General features: G+C 51.7%; 2 protein-coding genes and 1 non-coding gene across 6 annotated transcripts in view; 1 reads left to right on the forward strand and 2 right to left on the reverse strand.

Annotated features, from left to right (window-relative positions):
• USP24 (ubiquitin specific peptidase 24) overlaps positions 1-7,908 on the forward strand; it is a 61,061-nt gene extending 53,153 nt beyond the window's left edge. For all 3 annotated transcript variants that reach the window (XM_063407012.1, XM_063407013.1, XM_063407014.1), the window contains 8 exons: positions 452-565; positions 826-891; positions 1,161-1,227; positions 3,168-3,246; positions 3,822-3,897; positions 4,623-4,709; positions 5,163-5,273; positions 5,415-7,908. In XM_063407012.1, coding sequence (XP_063263082.1) covers positions 452-565; positions 826-891; positions 1,161-1,227; positions 3,168-3,246; positions 3,822-3,897; positions 4,623-4,709; positions 5,163-5,273; positions 5,415-5,477 — 663 coding nt within the window. In that variant the 3' untranslated portion in view covers positions 5,478-7,908. The remainder of the gene's footprint in view (positions 1-451; positions 566-825; positions 892-1,160; positions 1,228-3,167; positions 3,247-3,821; positions 3,898-4,622; positions 4,710-5,162; positions 5,274-5,414) is intronic.
• Positions 7,909-9,637: 1,729 nt separating this feature from the next.
• Positions 9,638-15,802, reverse strand: PCSK9 (proprotein convertase subtilisin/kexin type 9). Of its 2 annotated transcripts, none has more exons than XM_063407016.1 (12): positions 15,521-15,802; positions 14,591-14,776; positions 14,354-14,477; positions 14,065-14,198; positions 13,583-13,724; positions 13,314-13,507; positions 13,016-13,199; positions 12,565-12,735; positions 11,590-11,729; positions 11,358-11,508; positions 10,918-11,099; positions 9,638-10,665 (listed from the first exon to the last, which is right to left on the reverse strand). In XM_063407016.1, exons 2-12 carry the CDS (start codon positions 14,741-14,743, stop codon positions 10,504-10,506), a joined length of 1,737 nt encoding a protein of 578 aa, XP_063263086.1. In that variant the 5' UTR covers positions 14,744-14,776; positions 15,521-15,802; the 3' UTR covers positions 9,638-10,503. The 2 variants fall into 2 exon arrangements, with proteins under 2 accessions (XP_063263086.1, XP_063263085.1); XM_063407015.1 differs by lacking the exon at positions 15,521-15,802 and adding an exon at positions 14,865-15,320.
• A 1,237-nt stretch (positions 15,803-17,039) lies between these two features.
• Positions 17,040-17,110, reverse strand: TRNAG-CCC (transfer RNA glycine (anticodon CCC)). The gene has a single exon. It is a non-coding gene; the product is annotated as a tRNA-Gly (tRNA).
• Positions 17,111-17,257: the final 147 nt, after the last annotated feature.

The raw sequence follows: 17,257 nt of genomic DNA on the forward strand, positions 1-17,257 counted from the left end.
ACCTTACCTGATGTATTCCTTTGCCATATCCTTTCATAAAAAACAGCGAATATCCAAAAGCAGTGGCTATTTTGAGCCTAAACAAGAGGGCACCTTTAGTTTCTTGACCTGTTCATATTCTAGTATATCCCTAAGTTTTGGGGCCTGGTTTTATGCACAGTCTGGTTTTATACACATTTTGCAAGGGCCTGTGCAGCTTTTTCCCATGTCAAATGCAGGTGCTAACTTGAGTTGATCTCACTTAATGGATAATGCTCGACCAGGTCCTTGGGGGTGGCCATCAGCTGAAGGAGTGCTGTGAGGGCAGGGATTCAGCCTCCTGGGCCATGCAGGCACTGGAGAAAAGCACTGCATCCTTCCTGGGAAGGAGAGACTTCGTGTTACAGCCTTGTTTTGGGAGGACAGCAGTGTGCTGTGTGTGAGGGTGTGCTCTGCTCTGCTCTGCCCGCAGGTGATGCACGCGCTGCGGGAGCTCACGGGCTCGCTGGCGGTGCTCATGGAGATGGTGGTGTACTGCTGCTTCTGCAACGAGCACTTCTCCTTCACTGTGCTGCACTTCATCAAGGTACACACAACACCAGCACAAGCCTGTCCCAACAGGGTTTCTCACAGCCTTTGGTCATCCTGTGTCTTGTGTGCTGTAACAGCACCGCAGAACGATCAGTACAATGTTGGATTTGGAGGGGGTGTTGGGGTCTAGGTTTTCTTAGGCTTTAACTGTTTAAATTCATAAATTTTCAAAAAATCTGTAAAGCTGTCTGTCTTGAAATTCTTTGCTTCATCAGCATACTTTGCTGTCTGAGTAACTTTGTTTCTCACACGCAGACTCAGCTGGAAACTGCTCCACCTCATGAACTGAAAAACATATTCCAGTTACTCCATGAGATCCTGGTAAGTGAAGGGTAAAGACAGGATAGATTTTAGATTGATGTGTAACAAAAAAAAGTCGAGATTGCATTGGTAATTTCAACATCCGCACATATTTTAATCCTTCAGTTTGAGGTTTTATTACTTCCTAAATTTCTGTCTTGATAATCCAGTGCGACATGAAACTTCACAATCTTACTTGTTTTGCATGTGAGGGTGGGAAAAGCCATTCCATAGAACAGATACAGCATCACACACAATGTACCTAAGTTGATATTTTTCTTTCCTAACAGGTTATTGAAGACCCATTACAAGTAGAGCGCATCAAATTTGCCTTTGAAACTGAAAATGGATTAATAGGCAAGTAAGCCAGTGGGTGAACACCCCTGTCTGCTGCTGATCCTGATGGTGGTGGTGGTTCACTCCATCTCCTGGTTCCTAATCCTCCTAAACTGTTCTACTTCTCAGGGAAAAAAACTGACACATTTGATTTAGCCATTGTCACCCCAAAAATGCTCTAAGAAAATCCAAAATAAGCATTGGAATGTTGTAGTGACAGCAAACTAGAAAGGAATTGAACTGGGAAAGAGAGCTAACTTATTTAAATAAGGGGCAGATCAGGGTGTATGTGTAATGGGGGGGGAAAAAAGTACATTTGATTACCATAACAGAGGAACTGTTTGAATCCTGCAACCTTAAAGTTAATTTTTATTTCCTACATATCTCAAGAAACTGCCAGTGTTTTTGTTTTGTCAGCATCCTAATTACCATTGAAAGAAACTGGTTGAGCACAGCAGGATGCTTGCCCTGCTGTCTGCAGCAGAGCCTCACAGGTGGCTCCCACCTGTTGCTGCTCATACAAAGTGTTGTTCTTTCCATTAGATACAAAACTTTCCTGAAGGGAAGTGAGTGAAGCATTCAAAAGCAGCAAAAAAATCTCAGAAGTAGTGAGATCTTATTTCATGTGCATCAGGAGAAGCAGCTTTGGTGTGTAAATGAAATGTGGGTTAACACAGAGAGCCCCTCTGATGGGTTAGTGCAGCTCAAGCAGCTCTTTCGTGGCTGTTTGGGTGAGGAGCTGCTTCAGATTGTGGCTTTCACCTTCAGTTATTTTGGATTCTGATTTAGTGAGAAGGAATATTTAGCTTTGTTCTTTATTTCTCTCATCAGTTCTCCCCTGTTTAGTAGTTTCCATGTATGGCTGATGGCAGAGAAGGAAATATGCAGCAGTGTAAGGGAATAGCTAAGTGATTGTTTTAATTTCTGGATAAATTGGTCCCAGTTGGACCAATTCTGTGCTGTAACTTGGGCAATGCATGACCTTTTTTTTCCTCTGCAGAGAAGTGCAAGTGTTCAATTGGATTTTTATGTTGAAGGCTTTGAGAACTGCCCTGAGGTTTGGGAGTGAAAGTTGTAGCTTTACCTTGAAGTTTCCTCACAACAGCATTGAACAGCATCCCTCACATTCACTGGGTTTAAACCAGGAAAGGGAAATCAGCAAATAATAGGTTTTGGTTGTCCTTAATAGGATGTTTGTGCATAATTTGTAGTACAGCAGTGCTGTAATTTTAATCATCTGCTCTGCTTCAACAGTATTAGAACTGGCAATTTGCAGTTCCCAAACCATTTCTGCCAGCTTTGGAGGTTTCACTGTAACATTCTTTGCTGACTGCTATGGACAGAGCAACTTTTGAGTAGCAAATCTGATTGGGGCAGCTCCATGGAAATCTTTGTGCTTCTCCTCAGTCAATGAATTTTGTTCAAGAGGTGGGAATTCGTGGTTTAGAAAACTTCCTGCTAGGAATGGCCTGGGGTTTTGCCCGAGTCTCCCATTAACAGTTTCATGGCTGTTGAATTCTGCTGTGCTTGTTTATGTGAAGAAGCTTTGAACATTCCTCTGGCTTTGCAAACTTTGATCCAGGTGGAAGCTGGTGATCTGGTTCATTTATGGGGGTTTCAGACCCTTTTTTTTTTTCCCTTCAGACAAATGTAACCATAGTGATTATCTAACATAGAATGGATTATAGGGGAAGAATAACTGCATTAGGGCTGTTTAAAATTCAGGTACTGCATTTGAAAGATCAAAGTGAAAATGCAGCAGTTCTATTTTTAATCCAGTAGAGTTGTGGAAGTACTTAAGACTGCCAGCACTTACAGCAGTGTGCTTAACACAAATACTCATGCTTACATCTGTAGAAACAAAATCTAACTTAAAAATTTAGCTTCATCTTTGTTTCCAGACTGGCTGGTACATGGAAAATCAGGATGGTGGTTTCTAATCCGTGTGTTTCTCCCCACAGCCTTGATGCACCACAGCAACCACGTGGACAGCAGCCGTTGCTACCAGTGTGTCAAATTCCTGGTTACTCTGGCTCAGAAGTGAGTAAAGAAAGGTTCAGAGTTAACCTCATCCCTGCCTTAGGTCCCTCTGTGACTGTTACAAAACCTACTACTCCTATTTTTGATCAGTTTTGTCCTTTGTTACTGGTGCAAGGTCTTGGTGGTACACGTGCCAGTATGAAGTGAAATCTTTACTGGTTGGTACCTGAAGGGATTTCTCAGGTAACAAATGGGAATTTTTTTATAAAGAAAAAGGCCATTCTGCAGGGCAGGAGTCTGACATTAACACCAGATAAACATAGGGAAACTGTTCCAGATTTTTGAAATATTATGATTCCTAAATTCTCTTTGTTTAGAACTTGGCGTATATCCCAATAAAGCATAATTCTGAAATATGTGAACCTGTGGGGTAGACTGCTTTGAGTAAATTTTACTAGGCATTATTGTTCTTGCTAATTCAATTAACAACAGGGCTGTAAGAGCTGAAGTCAGTTTGCAGTGATAACAGTGGACACAGAGGGCAGCAGTGCAAAGAGAGAGGAGTCTCTGTATTTTTTTTTGTGTTGGCCAGGATACTTTGTTCCTGACTAATGAATATAATTTCAATTCCCAAGGTGCCCTACTGCAAAAGATTACTTCAAGGAGAACTCCCACCACTGGAGTTGGGCTGTGCAGTGGCTACAGAAAAAGGTAATTTGGCTGGAACAGGGAAATTGTCACTTGTTTACAACAATAATCAGGGGTGGATAAGCTCCATCCTCTGCATGGCTCTCTGAGATGGCTCCAAAGACAAAATACAAGTTAATTCATTTTTTACAAGGACTACTTGGATGCAGCTAAATCTGATGGAATGCCAGAACTTCAGTAGCCCCCCACGTGTTTCAGGCATAAATGCATTTACAGTGAATAAAACCAAGTGTGAATGGTTGCAGTGATTATTCTTTGCTATGTGGGAAGCTTTCAGTGCCACTGTATTCGTGTTGGATGACTTCATTTTTTTAAAAAAAGCAGTTTTCCATTGCCTGTGTGTTGATGCAGGAGAATGTTTAGATGATTGGATTCCTTACAGAATCATCACAGCTTTGCACAAAGCACAGCTGTTGACTGATACAGCTTTTCCTCCCACACGTGTAGTGTTTGTTCTTCCCTCTAAACTCAACATAGTTTGGCCAACATATCTTTCAAAAGTATCCAAGGACACTTTGGGAACTTGGAGCTCAGCAGAAGCTGGGTGCTGGTTTTCAGCTGAGGAACAATAACCTTTGTGACTGCATTTAAAGTGTCTGTGCCCCACATCTCCAGCTCGCTGCCAGAGGATTCAGGAAGATTGTTCCAGTCTTAGTTCACCCACCAAGTGGGTTGAGGCTTTACACAACTAAAAATCAAATTTGTGGCTTTCTTGGTTTTTTGTGCAGATGTCTGAACATTACTGGGCTCCCCAGAGTAACGTGTCCAATGAAACATCCACTGCAAAAACCTTCCAGCGCACGATTTCAGCACAGGTATGTGTCAGTCCTGGCAGAGGATGTTAAACTTGCTTACTTCTTTTCTTAGAATCATCTTTGGGTTTGGCAATTTTAGTCACCACCCCTGGAAGTGTTCAAAACATGTGGATACAGCACTTGAAGCCATGGTTTAGTGATGAACATGGGGGTGCTGCTGGTTTGGCAGTTGGACTTGATGATCTTGAAAGGTCTTTTCCAACCTTAATGTGGTATTTCAGTGCACATCAGGCTGTTTTTCCTTTAGAAGCTCAGACCTTCTGGTTGTTCCTGAAAAAAAAATTAACCCTTGAGTGATAGTAGTGAATATTGACAATTACCTGTGGTGACTCAGCTGTCTCACTACAGCAGCTATTATTGTTTTAAAACAATAAAAAATTTTAAAAAATAATAATTGTGAAATGAAGGGATCACCATGAGCCCTGACACTCTCTTGGACTGTTTCCAACTCAGGACACTCTGGCCTATGCCACAGCCCTGCTGAATGAGAAGGATCAGTCTGGAAGCAGCAATGGGTCAGAAAGCAGCCCTGCCAATGAGAACGGAGAGAGGCACCTGCAGCAGGTAAAACAAGGACAGATTGACCCCCTCTGTGGGGCAGCTGCTCCCTGGGGGTCAGAGCCATCACTGACCCCACACACAACAACTGTGCACCTTACAAAAGTAACTGTGTCCTTCTCTCCCTGTCCCTTGTGTGTTTGAAAGGGCTCAGAGTCTCCTATGATGATTGGGGAGCCTAAAAGTGACCTTGATGATGTTGACCCTTAGAGGAGACCCCTGTGAACACAAGAACCAACTCAAACATTCAATGCCTGGTACCTGCTGGACCTGGAGTCGTGTTGTTTGTGCCATTAGAAGTCTGAGGGAGCAGTGGCTGTGCAGGACCAGAGGAGATGCTGGAGGAGGTTGTTTCCCTGAAAGATAAAAGCATTTTTATAGCCACGGAGGCTTCAGATCAACAAATGCTCTAGAAAACTGCATCTTCACCTGCAGTAGCTCGTGACAGTCCAAAACATCGAAACCAAGTTTGTCAAGAAGATTTTATCAAATACACAAACGCTAGTGGTTGAATTTTTATGTGAACATTAAATGAGTGAATGTAAAACTGTTGCTTTTCTGTGATGCTGCAAAAAAAAAATTCTTTTGGTTTTTATACAGGAAAAAAAAAAGAAACAGACTTGCCCTTATGTATGGAGGGCAAATTTTTAATCTTTCTGATAATATTGAATAGGAATATTCAAACTTCTGTAAAGATGTGTGATGACTTACATTTCATTGTAAAATATTAGTTAAAGAATGGGTTTACATAAGGACTTCTGTATTTAATATGTCTCCCTGCTAATTTATAAAGTTCTTGATGAGAAAGATCAGCAGGATTGCTCTGTAAAAAGAGTGATTCCTTACAGAATGGTTTGGTAAAGGAGCTCTGGAATGAGTCATCTTTCCCAGTACCCTTCCAAAAAAACCCTCAGACAGCTGGGAAGGGCAGTAAAAGAAAAGCTTTGTTCTCGAGGTATGCAAGCATTTATTATTCAAGGATGTTGGTGAATTTAAAAAAAAAAAGTTAATGAGTAGTTTAAAAGAAAAAAGCACTTTAAGAAGGAATTCTGTTGCAGTTTTACTCATTAAATTTTTTTAACCTTTGGAGACATATTGAATAAAATGTAGTCTCAATCATGGATCTGCAATCACTTGCTTATGCTTTGAAATTACTGAGAAAGTTGGTATTGGTTGTATATGATGAATAATTCCTTGAGTGAGCTGGGAACACTGTTGTGAAGATTTTATAGCAATTTTAACATGGGGAAAGAAAGAATTGGCTTTGTTTGTATTTTCACTTGACCAGGCAACGTTTAAAATATCACAGCTCTTTTAATTTGCTCACAAATAACTGGAAACCAGTTGGGATGATTTGAGCACAGTTTTGTTTTCTATGTCAAGTGCAGTTCAGCGATTTCTGGCTCTGGATTCAAGCTTCTTTTGTGCCAACTAACTTCATCTTTTGTACATTTTGTGTTTGTCACATTTTCTGCACTGCTTTTTGCCTTTATTTATGGATTCTGCCTTACTTTAAAAAAAAGTTATATAAACAAACATGCACAGAAACGGGGGACATCTTAAGGAGTGCCTGGGTACCTCCAAAATCAACAAATTTGCCAAGTTAAAGGCACAACCAGCCAAAAAGTGCCTTTTTTTGTTTCTTTTCACACACTGCTGCCAAAACACGGAGCAGCAGACAGCCTCTCACTGTTGTGCACTAGTATTGAAAGTAAGCAGTCATTTCACTGTTGGAAGCAAGCACGGGATGTGGTGTCAGCTGTACAGCTCTGTAACTTATTGTGGGCTACGAGAGCCACGGGCTGCAGGGGGGCACCACAGGGAACCTCTCCCTCCCCTTTTCCAAACGCTGTCTTCACGGACACACGGCAGAGTTAGCATTTTATAAATGTTTCTGGTGATGTGCTGGGGCGTTTTAAACGTGACGCGGTTTAAATTGATTTTGAACCAATCATTTCTTACGGACACCCCCTTCCTTCCTTCCTTCCCTCCCTCCTTCCTTCCCCCACCCCCAAATGCTTTGGTAATGGCTCATGAATCTTCCCAAGGAGTCAGTACACAGCGGTGATGGTGGTGGGAGAAGCTGGCCGTGTTCCTGTGGGTTGGCACCACTTGTCATTTCAGGTTCCTGTTATTTCCTATGGAAACAACATCCTCGACAGCCACAGGCCCAGGGAAGCACTGGGATTGCAGCAGGGGGCTCATCACCACTGTGTACTCCAAACCAATACAAACTTTTTCATGGTTCTGCTCACGCTTGTACAAAGTCAGTGGTTATAATTTGCAATCAGGTGATACTTGGTCACTTATCTTTTGTTTCCAGCTGCTGTCATTTGAACCTGCTGAAGATTATTTTTTGGAAAATAGAGTTAAACGAAAACAAAAAAAAACAAAACTAGTTTTTGTGTAAATTGTGATGCATTTATATGTTGTAATTTTTACTGCCAATCTTTTTGGATGAAAATGTTTTTATACAGCTTACAAAATGTTCAGTGAGGAGCAGCCACAGCCTGCCTGTGAGCACTCGGGGAGATATTGTCCAATTATTGCGTAGACATTTGGCACTGGAAAAATAGGCAGTCTTGATGAACAGTCTTGGGATTCCTGGTCAATGGAATAAAGTTATTCCTTTCACAGAAAACTAGTGTAATCTTTAGACTATGCACACACTGCTACACTCCTGTCTTGCTGATCCTCTTATTCTGAACCTCCTTGGGCCAGCCCTGCAGATGCTGAGCTCCTCCAGGGTGCCCTGGTTGCTGTTTTGGCTCCTGTCCAGTCAGTGGAAGCAGCTGAGTGGCCCTGGAGCTGCCCTGCTGTATCTCCTCATGCCAGTGCAGGGGCACTGTCACATCTGTACCTCTGTGCAGCTCCTCCTGCCCTCAGCAGTGATTCACCCTGGCCAGGCTCACAGGGGAGGATTTTGTGTGTCAGATCCAAGATTTGTGGGTGAGCTGGGCGTGAGTTCATCCTGCCTCCCATAGGGGCAGAGGTGCACATGGAGCTGGTGTTCCTTTACTTCTTTGGAAACCAGGAGCTCCAGCCAGGGCTGCCATCCCCACTCTGTGCCCTGCTCTAAGGACAAGGACTTCCACTTTTCCAGCCTGACCCAGCCTCTGCTCTCCCCTGGTGGTCCTGGGAGCATGGACTGGGCACTGCAGACTGCTGCCAGGACTGGGATCAGCATCCCTGGGATCAGCCCTGCTCTGAATGTGAGAGGCTTTTGTGCCTACCCACCTACAAGGCACAAAGCAAGGGCTAATCTTTTAATATTGTTTCCTTCCACCAGGCTTATGAAGGCTTGAACTGAGCTGGGGAGGCTCTGCCTGGCTTGTCAGGCGTGGAATGTGCTCACACCTTGTGCTGGATCCTCCCCTCTCACGGGGAGGGCACCAGAGCTGAAATCCTGATGTGTTTTGAGAGGTGACAGCCCAAGGAGTCTGCTGAAAAATCACCCTCGGTGTCAGAGCCTGTCCAGGAGCTCTCAGGCTGACATCCCTTTTTCTTTTCTGCCTCTTTGTGCAGAATTCAGGTTCCAGATGATGAAATTATGGGCTGTAATTATGTCCATGTTATATAATTACATGCTTAGATTAGGGTTGGGCTTTTGCCAGCTTCAGGTAACAAGTTAGAATTAGTTTCAACCTTTCAAAGTGGTGTTTTGTGCTGGGTTTGTCTTTTCTTGCCAATTAAAGCCAGAGTAACAGCTGCAGGGGGCTTTTGGATTGGGAAAAACATCCAGCCCAGCCAAGTCTGACAGGTTAACCTGAAGCCTGTGGTATCAAACTGCTTTTTTTTTTTCATCTATCCTCAGATAACTCCACAAAAATTATATCTTGTAGTACCAGGAGGCTGCTAAACACCGAGAGAAAAGTGAGACCCAGCTTTGGTGACTTCTGGTGCTTCTCAGCCTTTCCCTGCTGCTGGCATCTCTCTGAAGGGCTCTCCTGAGCCCCTTCCTGGGGCTCCAGCCCTTCCCAGGTGAAGGAACAACCCAAGTTCAAGGGCACATTCCCAAAGCTGGATGATGTTTGTTTCCATAACTGGAAGCTCTTGCCCTGCACCACTGTTGTTAAAACAAACTTCTGGTCTTGCCTGTGTGTGTTCAGCACGGTCCCAGAGCTCAGCCCAGCTGTGGGGAGGGTGCCTGTGTGGTCTGTGCCAACTTCCAAAGGTGCCAGCTTTGTTCCTGGATGTTCCAGTCACCCAGGAGCACCTGGGATCCCAGGCAGGGATCAGATCCAACGTGGGGGCCTGGGGATGCTCATAACAAAGCAGAGCTCCTTGTGGGAGCACAATCCCTGCTGGATGGGTCCCTCTTCCAGACCAGTTCCCCAGGGGGTTGTCTATGAAGCCAGACAATGGATCACAAGAGCACAGGTCTATAAATTTTATTTTAAAAAGACACTTATAAAATGTTCGTTTATAAAACTCCAAATAAATATTTAAGGTACAAATGTAAAAACTAAGGTGCTATGAAAGCTTTTTCTTCATTCTATTTTTGTTTAAGAAATTACAGCCTCCTACAGTTCTATGGGTCTTGGGAAGACCTGAAACTGTTAACACATAACACCAGCAGATCATTAACTTTGACTTAACAACAAAAAAAGCACTAATGAAGCAGTAGCTGACTGTAGCAATGCAGATAAAAATCTAATTAACCAAGCAGGCTGTTTAAACTACAGCCCTTACACTTGACTCAAAAGTAAAGAAGTCTCCCAGGAATACGAACAGGCAATTACAAAACTGCCCAAAAATGGCTAAACTAAGATTTTCCAGGTGCTAAGCAGCATTAGCTGACAACTAATGAGCAACTAACCAGGAAAGGAAGGAGCAATCCTCACAATACTTTTTTCCTTTTAAAAAGATGGTGGATTTTTCCAATGCTGGGTGACAACACCATGGCTTGTTCTGTGGAGGTGTTTATAGGAGAGACCCGGTGCATGGCAGGGAAAGGATTCCCAGTGGTGGGACAGGGCTCCAGCTGCACGGGGGATGCTTGGAGAGCTCTTGCAGAGCCTCCCTGGATGCTGGTCTTGGATCCTGACCCCGTTGTGTGGGAGGCACAGACAGGTTCATCCCCTGCCAGCACGGCAGCCCAGGTGTGGAGCTCATCAGCTGCATGTCAGAGTATGGATTGTTCTGGAAACCCTGGGAAGGCACCAGGGACACAGGGGCCCAGCAAAGGCTCCATCCCTGCCGTGCACAGGCACCACCTCTGCAGCTCAGCCTGGCACTACTGCCGGCCCCGGCAGCAGATGGCGATGGCCACGGCCGAGCTGCCGCCAGGGCCAGCGGCTGCCACACAGGAATTGTCCACGGGGAAGGCTCCCCTGGAGCCCTGGGAAAGGGCGTGACAGCCCGCCAGCACCCAGCCATCGTCACAGGACACTGTCACCTGGCGGGGAGGAGAGGTCATCATCCCTGGGTCAGCAAAGGGCCTGCCCACCCCCCATGTCCCCACAGGTCAGGGTGAGGTGACTGCTGTCACCCAACTGGCTGGGATGTCCCATTGCAGGTGGGGACAGCAGTGAAGGCAGGGTTGGGACAGCCACAATGGGTTGAAGCCAACCCAAAACCCATCAGGGTGGCAGAGGGACAGGCAGAGACAAAGACAACACCATGCCAGAGGAGCGTGGCCCATCCCTACCTTCTCCTCAGGCTCCAGGGCCATGTGCTCCTCCAGCCGGCACTCGAGGCTGGCAGAGGGGCAGCACAGGGCGTGTGCCATCGCCCCTGTCCTGCTGGCACAGCGGCTGGGCCCCCTCCCCAGCCCCGCCACGGGCCTGCCACTGGCTCCCAGCACCACGGACGGGGAGTGGAAACTGCAGCCTGCCCGGGGGAGAGGGGATATTGGCACAGAGCAGCCATGGCAGCATCCCAGTGCACGCACACTGGTGCCAAGGATGTCCCGAGAGAGCCCTGAACCCTCCCCCGCTCCATGCACACAGCACATGTACCCCTTCCCTGCCAGCCCAGCAAACACACCCTCCCTTTTACCCCCAAATCCCAGAGTTTTTCTGGAAGAAAGAAATCCCAGAGTTTTTCCCTCAGGCTCAGAGGTGTGTAACCCCGTGTGTTGGGTGTTACCGGTCAGCACGTGGTGTCCTGGGGAGCACTCGGCCCCCTCGGAGCCAGCCTTGATCTGGCACTCAGCCCTGGGCCCCGTGCAGCACCTGGCGATGGCACGAACGCCCCGGGAGGCGCCATGGGCCACGCACAGCCTCTGCCCGTCCCTGTCCTGCGGAGGGACAGCAGCACGGTGTCACCTCGGCGGGCCGGGGGCACCCAGGGGACACCGCTGCCCCCGCACCCTGCTCACCTCCATGTGCTCCCCCGGCCGGCTGCCACTGTGGGAGACGCTGGAGCAGCCGAGCATCTCCTCGGTGCTGGCACAGCGAGCCACAGCCACGGCGTGCCGGGCCGGCCCTGACCACACCGAGCGGCACAGCAGCGGCTCCTCTGCAACGGGAACGGGGCGTCAGCGGCAGGGGACAGCCACAGGGACAGCCACAGTGACACCCGCAGTGACAGCCACAGTGACAGCCACAGTGACACACACAGTGACACACACAGTGACAGCCACAGTGACACCTGCACTGACACCCACAGTGTCACCCACAGTGACAGCCACAGTGACACCTGCACTGACACCCAGTGACACACAGTGACAGCCACAGTGAAACCCACAGTGACACCCACAGTGACACCAGCAGTGACACCCACAGTGACACCTGCACTGACACCCACAGTGTCACCCACAGTGACAGCCACAGTGACACCCACAGTGTCACCCACAGTGACAGCCAGAGTGTCACCCACAGTGACACACACAGTGACAGCCACAGTGACAGCCACAGTGACACCTGCACTGACACCCACAGTGTCACCCACAGTGACAGCCACAGTGACACCTGCACTGACACCCACAGTGACACACACAGTGACACCCACAGTGTCACCCACAGTGACAGCCACAGTGACACCCGCAGTGACACCCACAGTGACACCTGCACTGACACCCACAGTGTCACCCACAGTGACAGCCACAGTGACACCCGCAGTGTCACCCACAGTGACAGCCACAGTGACACCCGCATTGACACCTGCAGTGTCACCCGCAGTGTCACCCACAGTGTCACCAAGCACCCACCCCACCGCCCGGGCTCCATCTCTGCCCGTCCATGCAGGCTGCAGCCAGGCTCAGCACGGCTCGGGGACATTCCCCGCGCTTTCACCGCGGCTCTTCTCTCCTGCTGAGGGCAGAGCTCTGCCCAGCGCCCAGCCAGGCCCTCACCTGCCACCAGCCGCGGGGGCAGCCCCGCCACGCTGCTGGGTGTCAGGAGGCGCTGCTCCTCCGGGAACCACGCCGTGTCCATGGCGCTCTTGGTGGAGAAGCGCAGGAGGCGCTGCCGGAGCTCGGCCGGGCTCAGCCGGGGCTGGGCGCTGAGCAGCACAGCAGCGATGCCTGCAAGGGCCCGGGAGGCCGCAGTGAGAACCGGAGGGGACGCAACCACCCGCCAGAGGGGACACAGCCACGCACACAGCGCTCCCGTGGGCAGCACGGCTCCAGAGACACGGGAGGAGCAGCCCATCGCCCACACAAGGGCTGCAGGAGCACTGGGCAGGCTGCAGCACCCCAAGGAGACAAACCGAGCCCACGCTACACAAAAATGCCCCGGCTCAGGCATGCCTGAAGCCCTGTGCCAGCACCAGCAGCCCCTCCCCACCCCTCGAAGGCCGCTCGCCTGCCACGTGTGCGGCGGCCTGCGAGGTGCCGCTCTGCGCGGTGAAACACGTGCTGCAGTCGCTGGAGGCGCCGATGATGTCGTCCCCCGGGGCAAACAGGTCCACACAGCGGCCGAAGTTGGTGCCCAGGGTGCCGATGGAGGCAGGCTGGTCCTCGCTGTCGGTGGCACCGACGGTGATGACCTGGCAGCAACAGGGCAGCACGGGAGGGATGGCACGGCCAGCCCCAGCTCCGCTGACCCAGAGCCGGAGGGGATGAGGCGGCACCCGAGCCTCAGGGGTCGCCCACAGCGGTACCTCGGGCTCAGACGCAGGCGAGTAGAGGCAGGCGTCGTCCTTGTAGTTGCCGGCAGCCGCCACCACCGCGGCTCCCATGCGGACCATGCGCCGGCAGCCCGCGTTCAGCGCGGGGCTGTGCGCGCCGGCCAAGGGCAGCAGCACCAGCGGCGCGCTCGGCTGAGCCTCCAGCGTCCTCTCGATGAACTCCAGGGCTGCGAGGGACGAGACACGATCGCGGGAAGCTCCGCGAGGGGTCCTGCCCCTCTCCGGGGCATGGGGTCACTCACCCATGAGGGTGCCGCTGACGGTGCCCTTCCCCTGGCAGTTCAGCACCCGGAGGCTGCGGATGTTGGCGCCCCTGGCCACGCCGGCGTCGCGCCCGCTCAGCACTCCGGCCACATGGGTCCCGTGGCTGTCACACTTGCTGGCCTGGCACAGGCACCGCAGCTTCATTCCCCAGCCCAACGCATCCCACACATCCCTCCCAACCCTTCCCACCTTGATTCCCTCTCACCTGATGCACACCCATGCTACCCCAGAACACTTTTCAGAAAGAAGCCCTGCCCGGCTCAGCCCTGTCTCCAGCCAGACCACCTTGAGGGTCCCGATATTCCCAAAGACCACAGCTCCTGCTGCCCGTCCTGCCCAGCATTTTAGTCCAGGCCAAGGGTCTCCCTTGCCCTGGAAAGCCTCACAAGCCTGGCCAGGATGTGGTGGATGCAGGTGAGTGCTGTGGCCAGGATGCAGCACGTGGCACCTCAGGACTCACCTGCCCGTGGAAGTGGTTGCCATCCTCCCCGGGGATGCTCTCGAAGCCAGTCACAGTCACCCTGCCCTCGATCTCCCGGTGGGTGCTCTGCACGCTGCTGTCCAGCAGGTAAATGTCCACCAGGTCACCTTTATCTGCCAGGGATGCAGCAGGGGAGAAGGGCAACCACCATCACGGCCAGCACAGGCACCTGGGTCGCTCCAGAGGAATATTCCCATCCCTCAAGTTAAGGAGAGGAGACCTGACTCTTCCTCCAAGAGTCACCACCCTCACACATCGCAGCGCTTACTGGGAGGGCTGTAGGCGCCTGAGCCGGGCTGTGGCTGCACGATCCTGCCCAGGTTCCAGGGAATGCTCTGGGCAAAGACGAAGGCATCCTCCTCAATGGACTTCACATGCGGCAGCTTCAGCGCCTGCGGGGAGGACACAAAGCTCCTCTTTGCCCCCAAGGCTGGGGCTGCCACTCCCACCAGTGCCCCCCGCAGCTGCTGTCCCCTGCCACGACCCTGTCCTCCCCTCCACGTACCGTGTCCAGGATGTCGCTGCTCATCCTCACCAGGAAGGCGGGCAGGAGGTGGAAGACGTGCAGCAGCTCTGCCCGGTGTCCCCGGCGAGCCGCCCGGGCCTGCAGCCGCCGGGCCGTGCCTCGCAGCTCGGCCTCGCTGCCCGCCCGCAGCATCACCACGTAGCGCCCGGGCAGCCGCCACGACGCCTGCGGGGACACGAGCACCGGGCTGGGCTCTGGGACACACACACACACACAGAGAAGCGTGGCTGTCCCCCCTCCCCACGCTCCTCACCTTGGCGGCGCGATGGAACGCAGCGGGTCCCGGCGGGGCGGCCCCGACGGCGGCTTCCCCTTCCTCGGCCGCCCCCGGGGCCAGAACCAACTCCGCCAGTGCCAGCACCAGCGCCAGCGCCCGCGGGGACATCCCGCACCCGCGCCCCGACGGGCAGCGCCGGGAGACGCCGGGACCCTCGGAGCCGGGGGTGGCACCGGCGGGGACCACCGAGGGGCCGGAGCGCACCCGCGGAGCGCAGGAGCCGGGGCGCACCGGCGGAGCCAATGGCCCGGAGCGCACCCGGGCAGGTCCCGGAGCGCACCCGCGCAGATCCCGGAGCGCACCCGGGCTGATCCCGGAGAGCACTCGGACAGATCCTGGAGCGCACCCACGGGTCTGAGGTCCTGGAGAGCACCCGGGCAGGTTCCGGAGCGCACCCGCGCAGATCCCAGAGCGCACCCGGACAGGTCCCGGAGCGCACCCGGGCAGATCCCGGAGCGCACCGGGGCAGATCCCGGAGCGCAGCGGCGGCCGCAGCTCTGCCCGTCTCGCCGGGGCTCAGCGCGGCGGGGCGCGGATCACGCCATCGCGCCGGCCGGGCGGGTTAAGCATTAACGCGGCCGCGGGAGGGGGCGCGGGGCGGCGGGGAAAGGGCAAACGGGGCCGCTGCTCACCCCGAGTCCCGGCGGATCGCTGGGGGCTCTGGCGAGCAAAGCGCAGCCGCTCAAGGACTGAAAGCTTTAATGTGCCTCCTACTGCCTCGCTCCACGAATAAATTCCCGTGAAATCCTCTAATCCTGTCTGGGCATTTTTTACAGAGTCGTCACTCATCGCAAATGCCCTTTTTGCGGGATGATGTCGGCGCTTTCCCGCAGGTCTCCACGCCGCTTCCCAGCTCTGCCCTCCCGCAGCATCGGCATCCCACACTGCCCCACATCCCCAGTGACCTTCGGCAAACCCCGTCCCTGCTCCCGGCTTTTCAGGGAAATAAGAATATATTTGTGTTTGGACCGGTTATTCATTAGCTCCTCGGAGGTTATCCGTTTACATGGATGCACATGTTTTATACAAATGTGTGTTTCGTGTGGATGTGTATGCTTTGTGTGAATATGTGTTTTACATGGGTGTATATGTTATAATTATGTGTATGGGTTTTATCCATTTTTATGTTTTATATGGATGTTTGTGGTTTGTATTGCACGTATATGTTTTAAATGGATGAACATTATTACACAAAATTATGTGTATGGTTTGCATGGACAAGAATGTTTTATATAAGTGTTTATGCTTTATAAGGATGTGCATGGCTTATATGGATATGTGTGTGTCTAATATGTGAACAGATTGTATGGGAAATGTTGATTTTTTAATGAGACCTCAAGTGGGTGCCTGAACTCTGGTTCAGGTCACTGCAGGGACATCAGACCCCGCTTGTCACCCACTCCACTGCAGACAGGTGACACTGGAAGGTGTCAGCATTCAGGACACTGATCATGGGGACAAGTCTCACTCCTGATTTTTGGCCCAGCTTCCTCAGTCCTGCTAAATCCCACAGCACACCACTGGGGCCTCAGGAGGCTTCTGAGGCAGCTGAGCATGGGGGAACCCTGTCTCGAGGGGGACAGCCTCCCTCTCCCTCCGTTTTTGCACAGGGGACAATCTGTGTCCCAGGGAAGGATGGAAGGAGCCCAAAGAGGAGGGAGGGGGTGGTGGAGGTCCTCCCAGTTCCACGTGCTGAGGAACCCATGGAGGTTTTGGCACGAACATCCAGCGCCTGGGAAGGGCCCAGCTCTCACACTCCAGGAGTGGATATCTGCAGAAAGGTTATTTTTAAAAAAGTTGAGAAATTATTCAGAAATAGCCTAAATCTTGCACCTTGTACAGAAGAGCTCTGTTCCGGTCCTGGCTCCCTGCGGGGCTTCCAGAGCATGTGTCTGTGTGAAGAGGGGGCTCCTGTTGAGGAATGAGAGGAACGAGAGAGCAGAGGAGGCAGCAGAGAAGACATCAGCAAAGGGGAAAAGTTCCTAAATCCGCGCTGCCGTCCCGCCGGGGAGAGATGGGGCTCCGGGCGGTGCGGGCGCGCATCCCGTCGGTAAAATGAAGGGTCTCCGCGGATTTTGGAGATCTTTGCATGTGTGAGTATCTCTGAGAATCAGAGTACCACGGATGAAAGGTGTGGAGAAAGCCTTGCCCTGCACCAGCCGGGAATCGAACCCGGGTCGCAAGAATGGGAATCTTGCATGATACCACTACACCACTGGTGCTCCGGTGCTCCCCATCCCGCGGGCCATGAACCCCCCCGGCCCGGCCCCGTCCCACCGGCCCCTCCCCGTCCCTCGGCTCCGGGAGCGGTGACACGCGTGGGCGGCGGGCGGGAGGGCGGTGCCCCCCTGCACAAGCTGAGCCAGAGC

The sequence above is a fragment of the Prinia subflava genome, chromosome 10, assembly GCF_021018805.1.
Source record: "Prinia subflava isolate CZ2003 ecotype Zambia chromosome 10, Cam_Psub_1.2, whole genome shotgun sequence".
NCBI classification, from domain to species: domain Eukaryota; kingdom Metazoa; phylum Chordata; class Aves; order Passeriformes; family Cisticolidae; genus Prinia; species Prinia subflava.